The sequence below is a fragment of the Aulonocara stuartgranti genome (assembly GCF_965226115.1).
Source record: "Aulonocara stuartgranti genome assembly, chromosome: 18".
Taxonomy (NCBI): Eukaryota; Metazoa; Chordata; class Actinopteri; order Cichliformes; family Cichlidae; genus Aulonocara; species Aulonocara stuartgranti.
The window spans coordinates 8,362,711-8,379,631 of NC_138954.1; the positions used below are offsets into that span (position 1 = coordinate 8,362,711).

Consider the following 16,921-nt stretch of genomic DNA (forward strand, 5'->3'; position numbering starts at 1 on the left):
TAAAACTAGCCCTGGAGGAGTGGCGGCACTGGTTGGAGGGCACGGCTCAGCCTTTCCTCGTCTGGACAGACCACAAGAACCTGGCATACCTACAATCAGCTAAGAGGCTCAACGCTCGACAGGCCAGGTGGGCCCTGTTTTTCACCCGTTTCCACTTCTCCATCTCTTACAGACCCGGTTCCCGGAATGTCAAACCCGATGCCCTGTCCCGTCAGTTCTCAGTCTCGGAGGACACCACTGAGCCCGCTCCCGTTCTCCCCGCCACCTGTGTCGTGGGCGCCATCTCCTGGGGGATCGAAGCAGCCATTCGGGAGGCTCAGGTGTCGGAACCGGATCCGGGAGGTGGGCCAGCCCAACGGCTCTACGTCCCTCAATCAGTACGTTCTCAAGTACTTCAATGGGCCCACACTGCCCGCTTTACGTGCCACCCAGGGGTCCACCGCACTATCAACTTCCTCCAGCGCTACTTCTGGTGGCCCTCTCTGACTAAAGACGCTCGGGAGTACGTCTCCGCCTGCGCGACCTGTGCCCGGAATAAACCATCTCATCAGCCGCCCGCTGGACAGCTCAATCCCCTGCCGACTCCGTCCAGGCCGTGGTCCCATATAGCTTTGGACTTTGTAACCGGACTGCCGCAATCAGCAGGCAACACTGTCATACTTACCATCGTAGACCGTTTTTCTAAAGCTGCCCACTTCATAGCTCTACCCAAGCTTCCCACGGCCATGGAGACCGCACGACTGCTTACCCGTCATGTGTTTCGTTTGCATGGGATCCCGGAAGACATTGTGTCTGACAGAGGCCCCCAGTTCACGTCTGGCGTCTGGAAGGAATTCTGCTCCTCATTAGGAGCAAAGGTCAGTCTGACCTCCGGGTACCATCCCCAAAGCAACGGTCAGTGTGAGCGAGCTAACCAGGAGCTCGAGGCAATGTTGCGGTGCACAGCGTCCTCCAACCAGTCCATCTGGAGTGATGAACTACCCTGGATTGAGTACGCCCATAACAGTCTGACTTCCTCCGCCACTGGTCTGTCTCCCTTCGAGGTCTCACTGGGTTTCCAGCCGCCTCTCTTCCCCTCTGTCGAGGGTGAGCATTCTGTACCATCTGTCCAGGCCCATCTACGGAGGTGCCGATGAGCTTGGCGGGCCGCACGGACGGCGTTGCTGCGCACAAAGGACCGAACCAAACAGACCGCAGATCGCCGCCGCACACCAGCTCCAGCATACAGCGTGGGACAAAAGGTATGGCTGTCCACGCGCTTTGTTCCTCTCAGGACTGAGTCCAAGAAGCTCAACCCAAACTTCATTGGTCCCTTTGAGGTTTCGGCACTGATCAACCCCGTCTCTCTGAAACTCCGGCTGCCGCGCAACATGAGGATTCACAATGTGTTCCACGTCTCCCAAATCAAACCTGTACAGAATAGCCCCCTGTGCCCTCCTTCCGGGCCCCCTCCGCCCGCCCGGCTTGTGGACGGCTTGCCCGCCTATTCCATCACGCGGATTATGGACTCTCGCCGCCGCGGGCGTGGCTTCCAGTACCTTGTGGACTGGGAGGGCTATGGCATTGAGGAGCGGTCCTGGGTTCCGCGGGCCGCTGTCCTGGACAAGCGTATGCTGCGGGCCTTCCATCTGTCTCATCCTGGTAAGCCTGGTGGGTCGCTGGGGGGCTCCCGTTGAGGGGGGGGTACTGTCATGGTCCCTGTGCCCTGCTGGTCAATCCTCTATTGGGCAATATGTTTGTGGTTTGTTTGCTCTCTCGCCCTCTCTCTCTCACACTCTCTCTCTCTCTCGCCACGGCGATGCTCACTGCGGGCTCCCGCTGCTGGCCCACACACCTGCTCATCACCACACCGGCCGCTGATCCCAGCTGATTACTGCACTACTTAGATGGCGAGTCTGCACTAGTCTTCGCTGGATCGTTGAACTATCAGCATCGTTTTTGGAACCGGATTCTGAGAGGAGTGACTGAGGAGGAGCTTTTGTACAGAAAGTGTGGAGCACCTTTTCCCCTAACCCTGTTTCCCACGGACCCTGGCGACCCGGACCCGTTTCCCCTGCACGTTGTACATAGCCACTTGGTGATTGTGTTCACTGTGAATAAACGCACTGTTCTTCGCTTAAAGGGAAACCCTGGCCTGCGCCTGAGTCTCTTTCGGAACCCTTAACAATATAGATATTCCAGTCAGTCTCTATCAGCACTTTTTCTGTCTAGACTCCTAGACTCTTCTCTATCCATCTATTGTTTAAATAACTTTAATTTAATTCCATGCTTTTTATTTTACAGAAAAACTTATTTAGTGATTTTTAGTGTAGAAGAAGGTGGAAACTGAACATTACAAACATATACGGCAAACAGCCAAGCTAGAATAGATGTTCACATTCATCTATATTAGCATTTGAGAAGTCAGACTCAAGTGCCGTGAGTGGGGTTTTGGCTTTCAGTGGGGCTGGGATTCCTCGTAACAGACACTGACTGCAGTTCCTAGTGTGAGATATATACAGGGAGTGCAGAATTATTAGGCAAGTTGTATTTTTGAGGAATAATTTTATTATTGAACAACAACCATGTTCTCAATGAACCCAAAAAACGCATTAATATCAAAGCTGAATGTGTTTGGAAGTAGTTTTTAGTTTGTTTTTAGTTTTAGCTATTTTAGGGGGATATCTGTGTGTGCAGGTGACTATTACTGTGCATAATTATTAGGCAACTTAACCTCTGGGTGGTCTTGGGTCGATTTGTGCCATTTTTCATTGTTCGTATACACGCCATTTGCACTGTGTTGAACGGAATATAGCCAACTTTTCCAAAAAAAAAGTCTGGTTACATATATTTCAAAATTCCAGTCTGACTCCCTTAAATTAGCTTCAGTGGCTGAGCTACAGATAAACTTACACTATTGGTCCTAGTGGTCGATTTGTGCCCCATTGAAACCCATTATAAACGCTATTTCCCATTCCACGGTCATTACAACCAAATAATGGGCCATCTTCCGAATGTTGGTGGTACTCGGGAGTCCGGGCCTTGGAATTGTATCTTTTGGGAAATATTTGATTTCTTTGTTTTTTGGGGCTAAAAAAACAGTGCGGCCATGTGACGAAACCGGGATATAAAGGGTTAAAATCCGCGAAATGTAATTAAAACTTGATATGAATATTTCAAGGAGAAGTAGGTCTAAAAGATTGGCTAATTTAAAGTGGAAAAAAATATTAATATATAGATATTTTATGGCACTTTTCATGGCGTGGTCGATTTGTGGCTCTAAGCCCAATAGTGTATGCATTTTTCTAGGACCCCCCAGAGGTTAACAAAAAACAAATATATACCCATTTCAATTATTTATTTTTACCAGTGAAACCAATATAACATCTCCACATTCACAAATACACATCTCTGACATTCAAAAACAAAACAAAAACAAATCAGCGACCAATATAGCCACCTTTCTTTGCAAGGACACTCAAAAGCCTGCCATCCATGGATTCTGTCAGTGTTTTGATCTGTTCACCATCAACATTGCGTGCAGCAGCAACCACAGCCTCCCAGACACTGTTCAGAGAGGTGTACTGTTTTCCCTCCTTGTAAATCTCACATTTGATGATGGACCACAGGTTCTCAATGGGGTTCAGATCAGGTGAACAAGGTGGCCATGTCATTAGTTTTTCTTCTTTTATACCCTTTCCTGCCAGCCACGCTGTGGACGCGTGTGATGGAGCATTGTCCTGCATGAAAATCATGTTTTTCTTGAAGGATGCAGACTTCTTCCTGTACCACTGCTTGAAGAAGGTGTCTTCCAGAAACTGGCAGTAGGACTGGGAGTTGAGCTTGACTCCATCCTCAACCCGAAAAGGCCCCACAAGCTCATCTTTGATGATACCAGCCCAAACCAGTACTCCACCTCCACCTTGCTGGCGTCTGAGTCGGACTGGAGCTCTCTGCCCTTGACCAATCCAGCCACGGGCCCATCCATCTGGCCCATCAAGACTCCCTCTCATTTCATCAGTCCATAAAACCTTAGAAAAATCAGTCTTGAGATATTTCTTGGCCCAGTCTTGACGTTTCAGCTTGTGTGTCTTGTTCAGTGGTGGTCGTCTTTCAGCCTTTCTTACCTTGGCCATGTCTCTGAGTATTGCACACCTTGTGCTTTTGGGCACTCCAGTGATGTTGCAGCTCTGAAATATGGCCAAACTGGTGGCAAGTGGCATCTTGGCAGCTGCACGCTTGACTTTTCTCAGTTCATGGGCAGTTATTTTGCGCCTTGGTTTTTCCACACGCTTCTTGCGACCCTGTTGACTATTTTGAATGAAACGCTTGATTGTTCGATGATCACGCTTCAGAAGCTTTGCAATTTTGAGACTGCTGCATCCCTCTGCAAGATATCTCACTATTTTTGACTTTTCTGAGCCTGTCAAGTCCTTCTTTTGACCCATTTTGCCAAAGGAAAGGACGTTGCCTAATAATTATGCACACCTGATATAGGGTGTTGATGTCATTAGACCACAGCCCTTCTCATTACAGAGATGCACATCACCTAATATGCTTAATTGGTAGTAAGCTTTCGAGCCTATACAGCTTGGAGTAAGACAACATGCATGAAGAGGATGATGTGGACAAAATACTCATTTGCCTAATAATTCTGCACTCCCTGTAGATATATGGTGAAGAGGGAGCTGAGTGTAAAAGCAAAGCTCTTAATTTACCGGTCGATCTACGTCCCTACCCTCACCTATGGCCACGAGCTGTGGGTAGTGACTGAAAGAGCGAGATTGCAGATACAAGCGGCGGAAATGAGCTTCCTCCGAAGGGTGACTGGCCTCTCCCTTAGAGATAGGGTGAGAAGTTTAGCCATCCGGGAGGGGCTCAGAGTAGAGCCGCTGCTCCTCCACATCAGAAGGAGCCAGCTGAGGTGGTTCGGGCATCTGACAAGGATGCCTCCTGGGCACCTATTGGGTGAGGTGTTCCGGGCATGTCCCACTGGGAGGAGGCCCCGGGGCAGACCCAGGACACGCTGGAGAGATTATATCTCTCGGCTGGCCTGGGAACGCCTTGGTGTTCCCCCGGATAAGCTGGAGGAGGTGGCTGGGGAGAGGGAGGTCTGGGCTTCTCTGCTTAGGCTGCTGCCCCCGCGACCCGGCCCCGGACAAAGCGGATGAAGGATGGTTTTGGTTTTTGTACTGTTTCTAGACTTTTGTTACTTTCTTTGTGAGAAAGTTTATTTGTGCTTTAGTCTAGTGCCTTTTTTCATCTCGTCTCTGTGATTCTCCATTTAGTTACTTCCTTATTTTTTCTTATTTGTTATCAACTTAATTATTTTAAGCTACGCCTTGTTAACCTGGTGTTTCTACTGTGCCCGACCTCAGCTTGTTCTTTTTTGATTCATACTGTGTCCCTGTTGTTTATGTCTTTTGGATTACCTTGGTTAAATAAAGCTTGTTTTAAAAAAGCCACTCTTTGAACCTAAAAGAGGAGAAGAAATGGAGGAAAAAGTTTCCTTTATTTTAATTCTCTTTCACCTTGTGGTGTAATTGGCATCAATCATGCCTGCATATCTCTGTCTGCAGAGGAGAACACATGGATGGTGATCCAGCACAACAACACAGAACTGACCAGACTCCGACCATTTACAGGCGTAAACCAGTATTCAATCCACTTTGACTACTCGTCTGAGGAAGAGCAGCTGTTGGCCGTTATTAAGCAGTCGGAGCACTGTGAACAGGAACTGTCTTATCACTGCAAAATGTCCCGTCTCCTCAACACCCCAGGTGAGACCCCTGTTTAAAAGAAAACAAACCCAAAAGCAATGCAACTGCTCAGCTGATGAAACGAGAAGAAGTACAAAAATGTGAACGTGTGCTGACTTTGCCTTTTTAGATTTGTTTACCACCAAGAGCAAAAAATGATTTACTCACAAAAAATGACAGCAAAGTAAATAATCATCTTTAGGATAGTAAAATATTCAAGCAGTGACTCACTGAATCATTTTTTTTAAGTTATAAGAGGCATATATCATTTTGTACAAAAACAAAGCTCTCAAGAAAGCAATCAAACACCCAGCGGCTCCACACGTCTTCCCCGCTCCACTAGAGAAAACAAAATGATTGCTATGCTCATTGCTGCAAACTTAATCAGCATCAGGATTTTCTTCCTGTTTACCAGTGAGTCAGACTAATGGATTGTGTTTACATGTCTCCTTCTTTTAGATTCGAGAATTAAGCCCAATTATTTTGTCTGCGTTTTTCTTTTCGATGTTTTTTCACGGTCCTGCAACTCTTTAATTGACCCAAACACAGCCATTTAGACTGAGCTAAACTACAAAGAACACCCTTTATATCTAACTGGAAACCATTCATGTTTGTCAGCCAACATTTATCTTTAATCCTTTTGGTAACCAAGCAGCATACAGAGAAAAAGTGCAGTGGAGCACTGCGTGCTTAGTATTAGCTCCTTTGGTACTCATTATGCATTTATAATCCTCTGTCCATCGCCTGTCTGGGGGCAGGGAAGACATCTAGCTAGAAAACACTGTTCAGGGAAAACGGGGCATGAAATGAGGAAAGAGAACTGCAAGAATTAAGTGAGTGGTGGTGTTGTGTTATGTCCCTCTGGCATTTAGTTAAAAGTTTTGTTGTAAGTGACTTACAATAAAAAGGTCACTCTCTACATCAGCATCGCAAGATAAGAGCAGTACGTGATGTGAGAGCGACAGTGAGCAAGCTTATCTAGGTAGTATTTATGTACACGGTATAGTGGAGAGAAGTCTTAATAAGATGTATTTTTTTAAAAATAAATGAATACAGTTTTTTTGTATTACACGCATATTAGACAAGTTTAATGACCTCAAGCACACAGAAAACACACAATTTAGATTAGGTGATTTTACTTTTGCTGTATTTTTTTCTCATTTTAGACTTTACTTGGCAGGTTTCTACTACTAATGTATAGGTTACTGCATGTCTGACTGTAATTTAGGTTGCACACATTTAGGAAATTTAAATATTTGCAGCTTCAGCTTTTCATAGCACAATATCCCCTCAAGATAAAACTCGGATTTATGAAGATGACTTATCAGAAGTTGTTCACGTTGGTTTTGGTGTACATTTGTGTTTCAGAGGGCTCTCCACTCAGCTGGTGGTTCGGTGGACCGGGTGCAGGTCGAGTTCAGACTTATTGGGGTGGAGCTCAACCGGGCAGCCAGCAGTGTGCCTGCGGTCTGCAGGGCGACTGTGTCGATCTACAACACTACTGCAACTGTGATGCTGACCGCATGGAGTGGTACTGACCTTAATGAATACACACATTTTTCTCTACATATGCATCTACTATGAGCCGTCATTTTTAGCTAATGTGAAGTGAATATCATCAAAAAAAAAAAAAAAAAAAAGAAGTGAATATCAGTGATGCCAGGCCTTATTCCACGGTCCAGTAAGCACTGTGTAATAATTACACAGGAAAAATGAAAAACACAAATAAATCCAAGAGAATAACAAAAGACCATGATACTGTATATGCATTTGTTTACAAAAAATACAGAGGCCACCCTCTTCTCTTAGAGTGCCCTTCTACGTCAGACAATAGCTCATATCAGTCTACTTCCTTTTTAATGGGCAAAGCAGTTGAGTGTGCTTAGATCTGTCAAATGCAACAAAAATTGTTCATTTATTTTAAATGACAGTAAAAATTTTACAGAAATTATTTTATTAGAAAATAGAAAACTGATTTAAAAAAGTAACAACTCTTTATTCGCCAAAAAGAAACATCTGTTTCTGCTCCTGGTGAATATATGTGGTTAAAAATTAGTGGAGGAAAAAAAGGTCCATTGACAACTGAAAAGCAGCCATAAAGCATTCTGTCTGCAACAAGATGAGTGGTGAAAATGAAAAAAGTCAAAGACAGCTTGGCTGAAGTAAGTAATTACAGGAAATACACACACAGTGCATGTCTCCAACTTTAACCTCTTATTCAGGATATGAAACATGATTGACTTGCCCCGCCTGACTTGTAACTTTGGTGGTTTAGCAAACACTAAATCAGCTGGGATAAATGGAGCAGAGGAAGAAACAAAAACGGCTCTAACCTTTCCTCCTGTTGTAACCAATCCTGCCATGCTTCACTTCCTTCCATCATTTCCCAGTCCAAGCTGTTTGTGCAAATCTAACTCTATTTTTACCGACCGGAGCTGTTACTTCTGCCCCTCAATATTTCATCAGATTCCCAAAGTGCTGTCTTTGCTTTTCCACTCTGAGTCCCAGATGTATTTCTTTACTCAAATTTCTAGAGGAAGCAGGATAACCAGCAGATTATCCAAAGTGCAGGAAGCAAAATGTGAGCATAAATGGACAGGGGATTTCTTCATTTGGGGCTAGCTGTTAGGATAACTGCCAAGGATAAAGTTTTGACTGGCAGGAGGGCTATAAATTGGTTTTGAAATAAATAGGTCCCCAAGAGATTGCACCTACACTCTGCAATGTTTGCGTCAGACCGTCACATCATGTAATCTTATTGCAAGAGAGATGTAACATTAAAACACACAAACCAATAAATCTATAAATAAATACTAAGTGAATGTAGATTACGGTTTGTCATCCTGTATTTGTTTATTGTCTTCACACCTTTTCTATTACATTAATCCTGATTTTTCTACTTTGCCCCTCATGTTTTGTTCATATGCATTTTTTTTCTCCAGGACTGAAGACTCAGGCCTGCTCACCCATAAGGAGAGCCTACCTGTCAGGTCTCTGGTGTTGGGTGACATACAGAGGCCAGGATCAGAGGCTGTGTACAGGGTGGGACCACTGCAGTGTCACGGCGATCGTAAGACCCCCTATGGGTTTTGGTTACCCATTTACCTACATTTAATTTATGAAAACTCATATTACTTTGTCTTTATTCTCTCATTTTATCATCAATCATTTCGATTGAAGAGATTGTTTAATTTAGGGCAGCTGTGCCATAAACCTTATCAGGTGATCTGATAAATTTGTTAAGCACCGCTTACTTGGCGGATACTAAAATTAAACATGGCCAACATTTCAAAAGATAAGGTCTTTTTATGAGGGCCAGCCAGTCTGAAGAAAGATGGCTTAAAGGTAGGGAGCTAATCAGGTTGTTTCGGGTAAATAAGGAGGATGTACTGAGGGGCTGCATTCTACAGAGCTTATTTTTAATCATGGATCATGCAAAGCTAGTCTAGATGGGAGATACTGTCCATGGTTTAGGATTAAGCTGGAGCATGTTACAGAAAAGCTTAGTGATAACTGTGTTAACTCACATTCTTTTACCTTTATATGATGTCAAACTCCGTTTAAGTATTGTTTCAATAACAGTGCAGTGAAATTGAACATCATTCTCTCTTTGCACTATTAAAATGTTCTCTGGTGTTCTTAAATTACATGTTCCAGTTCAAATGTGAGATTTACAATTAGCTTAAGATAGTTTAACAGGTTGGTTTGTTTCTTTTGATGTGACTTCTGAATGCTGAAGGTGACTTTTGTTTATTTATATATTGTTTTAGGGAATTTTTGGAATGCTGCGTTTTTCGACAAGGAGACATCGTACCTCCACTTTCCTACTTTCCACGGAGAGCTGAGCGCAGATATCTCCTTCCTGTTTAAAACCATGGCCTCCTCCGGTGTATTTCTGGAAAACTTGGGCATCAAAGACTTCATCCGGATTGAACTGAGCTGTGAGTAAGAGCTGGAGGCTAAACACAGAGTCCAAATCAACAGATAAAAGGAGTGGAGTTTTCTTTTTTTTTTTTACAGTATGAAAGCACAAGTTTTTATTTTTATGTATCAAAATATTTGCGTGCCATAGTTCTAAATCTTTTATTTCTATTTGTGGATCTTACCAAATGCTCGTGTCCTCGTTATTTTTCTGTGTTAGGAGCAAAGTGTTTGAAATAGTCTGTGGGTCCTACAGAAGAGGGTGACAACATTGAACTCTTCATTCTCGTTTAGTTTTTTCATCAAAAGACTGATTTCTTTAGCATTTTCTTTCGGTGCTGCTTTTGTGTTTCCAGTATTTTATTATGCTTTAAGCTGCATTATTTGTTATTTTATGATCAAATTTTCTTCCCCCACAGGCCGCAGTTGAATGCATTTCACAGTCGTACACCTACACCGATGATAAATGCCGACCCACGGCACTGCATTCACCACACAACATAAATGTGAATAAGACTAAACCCGTAAAAGGGAACTCATAATTACCCCTGCAATTCTTTTTTGTTTTTTTTGTGCACCATTGCTTTTAATTTTACAGTTGTTTTATGAACTCTCGGGGGCATTTTCACCCTCACCCTCCATTAATTCTTGTCTCTTATGCAATGCACACATTTATGGTCACCACTGTTGGCCATTTATATTATGACAGTAATAACCAGCACAGTATGATTTAGTTTATGGGTGCCATGGAATTGTTCCTTAGTGTTGGATGTATGCTTACCGCCTACCACAGATTGTGCAGTTTAGAATAGCTGTATTACTCAACAAGGTCTCCTTTTCTTTATACGATTATGGCTTTCAATGCGTGTGTCATTTGGACAGGCTTGAATCAGCTGTTAGACTAATCTGTAGGTACTTTTGGGGTTTCTTTAACCTCACGTGTAGAGCTTGTTGCCGACCTCATGTTGTGTATGCATTTTAAAGGAAGTTGTATAAGAAATGGGATTTAAGAGACACACGTAGAAATCTAATACGGGGTAGCTAACCAACAGCATCTCTCCTCGGGGAAATCATAGTCAGCATGGTTGTTCCAGCTCTGAATACTGCTGCTCTGTTTCCAGCTGCCTCAGATCGCCTGGTTACACTGTAGCTGGAGATAGAGAACAATTTCTAAATGAGGTTACTGCAGGATGCTGGGACACTGCTTCATCTTGCTCTTGTGCTCCCATAGTGATACATCCTCACCTTCCACCAGTAAAACATGAAGAATGGTAGCTTGCTTCATCTGTGGTCTCCTAAATCATTACCCTTTGTTAGAGAGGACAAAAAGAACAGAGCAGAGTATCTGCAGAATTGTATTCAGCCAGTTGAGCACAGAGTCGCTGTCTGTGGTGCTGAAGAAGGGCTGCACCTCATGGTGCTGGTGCTGGTGCTGGCTCTGGTCCTGAGTCATGACTCCGGATCTCTGAGGAAAACTCAGATCCTCCTTAAAAGCAGCAGTATCACAAAAAACACCTGCAAAATGCTACAACGTTTGCACTTGAAGGTTTCATTTTTCTACATTTAATTCTGGTATAAAATGAACAATATCTCTCTGCATGCTGTAAGTGCTGTGTTATGTTTGGGATTTTGTAATTCACAGTAGAATGCAATGAATCTGATTTACTGATTTACTGGACTTATTTTATAGAAGGATTTTTTTTTTTTTTTACTTTGGTAATTTGCAATAATCACGGAGGTCTTAACACCTTAAACGGCTTCATTCATTATTCATGGCAGCTCCTAAATCCCAAAGTGAATATTGTTGTTGTCTTGCTATACAGCTCAAGTTTCTTGCAGCATGCCTCAGGTTTCTGCCCCCCAAAATGTCCTTTGCTTCAGTGCTTTTGCCGTAACAAGCACTCCAGAGTGTGCTGCAGCAAGACACCCACCTCTGGTCAGTCCTAAAACAAAACAAAAAAAAGCAGTAACACATAATGAGGAGCCTGATGTGGAAAATACAGCAGGACTATAAATCGTAATACATAAAAGACGTTTTAAAGCTTACTTGCATAATCAGCCACAAACCATTGACAGGTGAAGTGAATTACTTCTGATCAGCGTGATTAATACGACATCCTGCTGGGACACCATGTCCTGGTATTTGACACCTGTTCAGATCATTATTTAAAAGTATCACTGGCTGAACTTAAGTCTAAGAAGCACAGCAGGAAATCTGAAAGAGCCTGACTTGCCCTAACAATCCTGTTGTTTAACTCTGTTTTCTTTTCATGGTGCTCTCAACAATCAGATGGTGGTCTATTTCTTCCAGGTATTCAGTACACAACCTGAATTAGCTTTCTCTTGTTTGTTATCCTGTGAGAACTGTTCCCAGTTTGCTTCTTTAGGAGCTTTGTTGGCTTTGGTGTTTGTTGTTTTTGTTGTGGGGGAGTAATTAAACTTCATTCCGTAGAGCTCTGCTTCCCTGATGTCTTCTTGTTTTGTCTTCAGACACTCGAGTCAAACCTGCTTGTTAAAACTCCCATCTCTATTCCCACTCTTGCCATTGGCAGGTTTTAGACTGACTGTTGGAGCTCTGTGGAAACATGCAGCTACGTGTAAGGATTGATTATAGCTGCACTTGGCAAGGGAACACCTGTGTTGTCAAAATAAATAGAGGTTTCAACAGAGATGTAGAATTCCCATTAATTGAGTCGCAGTGAATGTTCATTGTTTGCATAAATTAAATGCTGATGTTGGGTCTGCCACGTCGTGTCTTTACAAGAAGCGATGACTGAAATCTTCAGTCTTTTCTCGACAGCAGCAACAGCAGTGAAGAGACATTGCCTGAAACAAAAGTTGAACTCATTATTTTCAGACTTTTTTTTTTTTTTTTTTAAGATTATAAACTAGAAATGGGTTATTTTAAGCATAAGAAATTGCTTCACTGCTACAGCTAAGAAACTGCATGATCTTAATGATTACTTTGGTCATGATTATTATCAATTTATTGACAGTGCTTAGCCAGAGAGCAGAATAACTTAATATGTTGTCTAATTAAACCATTTCCTATGAAACAATATAAATTTTTATACTACCCCTTTGCCTCACATGCTATCCATTCTCCTTTGTCAAGCCTCCACTCAGGTGGTTTTCTCCTTTGATGTTGGTAACGGCCCGTTGGAGGTTCGTGTCGAGTCGAGCTTCCCACTGAATGACAACCGGTGGCATCGAGTCCGAGCCGAGCGGAACGTCAAGGAAGCGTCGCTTCGACTGGATGAACTTCCTGTCGCCACACAGGAGGCGCCAGCTGACGGACACTTCCACCTGCAGCTCAACAGCCAGCTGTTCATAGGTGAGTAGCGATCCAATATTCAGATCCTCAAGAAGTAAGAATATTTCATGTAACTTGTAGATTTATGTCTGAAGTATAAACATGACTCTTTCTTTGTGTAAATTTTCACCTCATTAGTCTTAGTTCTGGATGATTCAAGGCCATTTCTTCCAGGATCTCAGTGTTCTCTGTAACTGTCAGCTTTATAATTATAGAAATTTTAGTCAAATTAGTCTTTTTTGTGCCTTTCAGGGGTTAAAGAAAAAGGTTCCCATTAGACAGGATTCTATGAAACATTGACAAGTTCAGTGCTTGTTTATTGAGGCTTTTGGAACTGAACAGTTAATAAATTCAGGAGCCATCTGGATTCAGTCATTTGGGAGTAGACTGCTATCAGATGTCTCAGGTCATGTTTATTTACCACGTATCACAGATGAGTCAAAGAAAAGAAAAAGAAAATTAATTAAAGAGCACCCTAATTAAAAGGTGAAAACTGCTACGTTTGCAGTGATTTCTCACTCAAATGCACAGAAAACCCTGAATATGTTGAATGAAATTACAAAAAGTGTTACATTTTTGTGAAAACTTGAAGTCAACATTGTTTCCTTGCAGTTTTATACTTCACTGCCATAGCACATTACTGCAAAAGTCTTTATTAAAGACGCATAATGCTTGGGCTGGATCCATCCTTAAAAAAAAGCTTCATATTGCTAGTGATCAGAAACTGGGAGAAGGGTAAACAAAAAAAAAAGGGAGCAGAGCAACCAATATTAAACAAAATCAATATGCCGGACAGTATGCTTTAAATATTATTTGTCTAGAAACCCATAAATGTGGGAAGGAAGTTGTTCAGCAACACCAACAAAAATCTGACTATGAAAGAGAAGTCATGTGTCTTAACAGAAGTCGGGAAACATGAGTAGTGTTAGATTTGACACTGATAATCTTGCTGGAAAGATTGGAGTCATACTGCTGTATCGTCTCAGAATAAAAAATAAACAAAACAATATTTTCTCAGCAATCAATCCAGGTGCTTATTTTCAGCATCTGCAGACACAATGCATGAGTCTGATTTGTGTGTAGATGTTATAGATGGTATAAAGCAGTTTTCTTAAAGTGGTTTTATGTAGGATGTCAAACATTGTGCAGCAGTAACTTAATCTGCTGCTGTTGCTGCTGAACCCTGTGTTTGTTCAGCTGTATTGGATATAAAAGGTGCAGCATCTGCACATTTATTCTTTGGGTCTTCTACTACATCGTCACTCACAGTGCTACAGCATAAACTAGTGACATCTAAAAGACAATACAATTAGGAGGTCCTGACTCCTGAAACGTGCTGGAAAAGGAAGAGAAATATTCTATAGCTATGTAAGTGCTAAACTGTTATTGACTAAATGCCAGCTCTATCGAGTATCAGTCTGCTGAGGCGATGGTTTTGACCACTGAATATGCATTCATCAGGGAGCAGTGGCATAATAAAGAGTGTGGTGCACAAATTCTTAATAAACAAATGAATCTGAAGTTATTTGTGAGAAGTTTGTGCAAATCAACAACCAGCTCACTAAAATTCTTTAACTTCAAACTTTATCAATACTTCAGCCCTCGTTATCTCAACTTCATCGCTTCATTCCATTGAAATTATTTGTTTGACCTCAGAGTCTGTTTGTAGCTCTGCAGGGACAAAAAATCCAACAAAAAACTGAAAATCCATTGTGTATTATCGGGTTTTATCATTGTGTAAATATTATGCATGTCACTTCATATCAGTAAACGCGCACTGGAAGGAAAACAAACTACCAAACACTGATGAGATTGGATGAAGGCAGCAGCTGCAGCAGCAGGGAGATTGAGGTGAATATTGATTTGCTCAGTGTGCTTAGCCGATAATCCACTCTGAATAGCCAGCGGGTCGCCACCGGCAGCCTAAAGCCGTGTATGTTTACCTCCAAATTATCAGGAAAGTACACTGCACTAAGTATGAAGGAGTGTTTGAATGAAAACGTGTTGGTGTCATTTCACAAGGTGATTTTATTTATTTATTTTTTATATTTGATGAACAGGCATGAAGAATTTCCACCCATATTCTTCAAAATCTGTAAACGACTGTATAATAACTATTCGTATCAGCTCAGAAATTGTGTAAGCATTAGCCACAACGATGCTGTACTCACTCCTGTGTACAGCTTTTTAATAAATCATAATCCTGCCAGGTCCCTATAGTTTGGATTTATAATGCTTTTGTGCCTTTTGAATAAATCAAGTCTCATCAGGTGCACCGCACAGATGTATTAGCCCATCTACTTAGCTATGATTTAATAAGACACAGAGTTGTCTTCTTTAAATTCATACCCATAATTCCATGAACAGTGTATTTATGAGCCTTAATTATTCCTTGCACTGCTTTATAAGGCAGCAAATTACATTGTTTCGATTAATAGCCCATGTTATTGCCTCCTGTCAGCCATAGGATTGCTTTTCCATTTTTCTTTATTGCCGTTTGTTGGTGTAAAATAGTTGCGCACAGCAGTTTCAAGTGAAAGATTTTTCCATTCATTCCAAGGAACATTTCACATCACTTGTTGTATTGCCTGCTTTGAATAGATAAGCTATAGTTTATTGGTGCGCTGTGTCCGTAAATTTGTGTTTTGCTTGCTGCGAGTGGTGCCGTGACCAGGATCTGTATATCTGTTTTGCTTAATAGAAAATTTAGTGTATCTCAGTTTGATTTGCTGAAATATTACCCCACAATTAAATCGTCTTTATATTTGTTAACCTGACAGTATGAATTTGGGACCTTCCTGCCCTTAAACACAAATTTGTGCAGAAGCAAAAACAGTGGAAAAGCAACACGTGTATACAAGTTGAAGCAGCTTCAATAAGATGCTTCATACAGTATGAGATTTGCCAGTACAATATGAAGGATCGTATCAGCTGATATGGGTTGGAATAAAGATCCAGTTATTACATTAATCAAAAAAAGTCATGCATTCTATATGGATCCAGTTGATATGATGCAGAAATGAAAGCTTTGTTAAGGGTTTGAACTGCGTAGAAGACTGACATTCATTTAGCATCACTGCTAATGTGATATGAAGCCAAAGTCCAATGATTAAGTAAAAAAAAAAATGCACTGTAATAAATATTTAGAGCCTTGCAAATGTATTGCGTGTCTCTGGCCTTGTCTGTATTGCATCAGTGTATTTATTTTATAAGCCTGACATCATTCACATAAAGCTTACTGTGCTACAGCGTTTGAATTCATCCTCACTACAATTCCTGAGCCAGCAGCTTGAGGGATCTTTGTAGTTTGAGCCACCTACACAACCTTTGATGATTGCTTTGATCCCACTAATTCTTTCCCACTTACTCCCCAGTGGTCACATACTGTTTGCTTCAGCTGCAGCATGTACTCGCCACTATGATCTTGTGAAAAGAGCACAATCGTTATTTTATATTCTTACTGATGATGCTTGCGTTTATCTCCATCTGTCTTTTTTAGCTCCACAAGTCATTCACTAATCATTCATTGAGGAATGATCTCACCAAGCATCGCCTTCAGTTTCTGTTAGGGTCCAAATTCTGATGGTTTTGCTTTTCAGACACGTGTTTTCATTATCATGTGTAGTTTCTTGTTACCTTTGAATTACCCAAAACATGCTTGAAACAACATTCATAATTTTAATTACATGCTCTTACATTTCTCATTAAAAAAATATGTTTCTCATTCTGTAAAATTTTCTCTCCAAATCATTGCTTTATCTCTGATGTTCGCCAGGAAATATATTCAGCCCTTTATACTAGTATCAGTATAATGTATCACTGTCAACACAGAGATTAAGTATTTTAGTAAATCATTTAGAGTAACTGTCATTTTGAAAAGCTTTCAGGGAATATTTACCTCTGCACTCGTGTTGCTTTGGCTAAACTGCCTGTTTCAACCATATACAGT

The 16,921-nt window shown here is 41.8% G+C and overlaps 1 protein-coding gene across 9 annotated transcripts in view; it reads left to right on the forward strand.

Moving 5' to 3' along the window:
• The window catches only part of LOC309693456 (contactin-associated protein-like 4), a 162,462-nt gene that overhangs the window by 121,723 nt on the left and 23,818 nt on the right, over positions 1 to 16,921 (forward strand). For all 9 annotated transcript variants that reach the window (XM_082512663.1, XM_082512659.1, XM_082512658.1 and 6 more), the window contains 5 exons: positions 5,559 to 5,759; positions 7,107 to 7,269; positions 8,681 to 8,808; positions 9,509 to 9,679; positions 12,775 to 12,993. In XM_082512663.1, the coding sequence (XP_082368789.1) occupies positions 5,559 to 5,759; positions 7,107 to 7,269; positions 8,681 to 8,808; positions 9,509 to 9,679; positions 12,775 to 12,993 (882 nt within the window). The remainder of the gene's footprint in view (positions 1 to 5,558; positions 5,760 to 7,106; positions 7,270 to 8,680; positions 8,809 to 9,508; positions 9,680 to 12,774; positions 12,994 to 16,921) is intronic.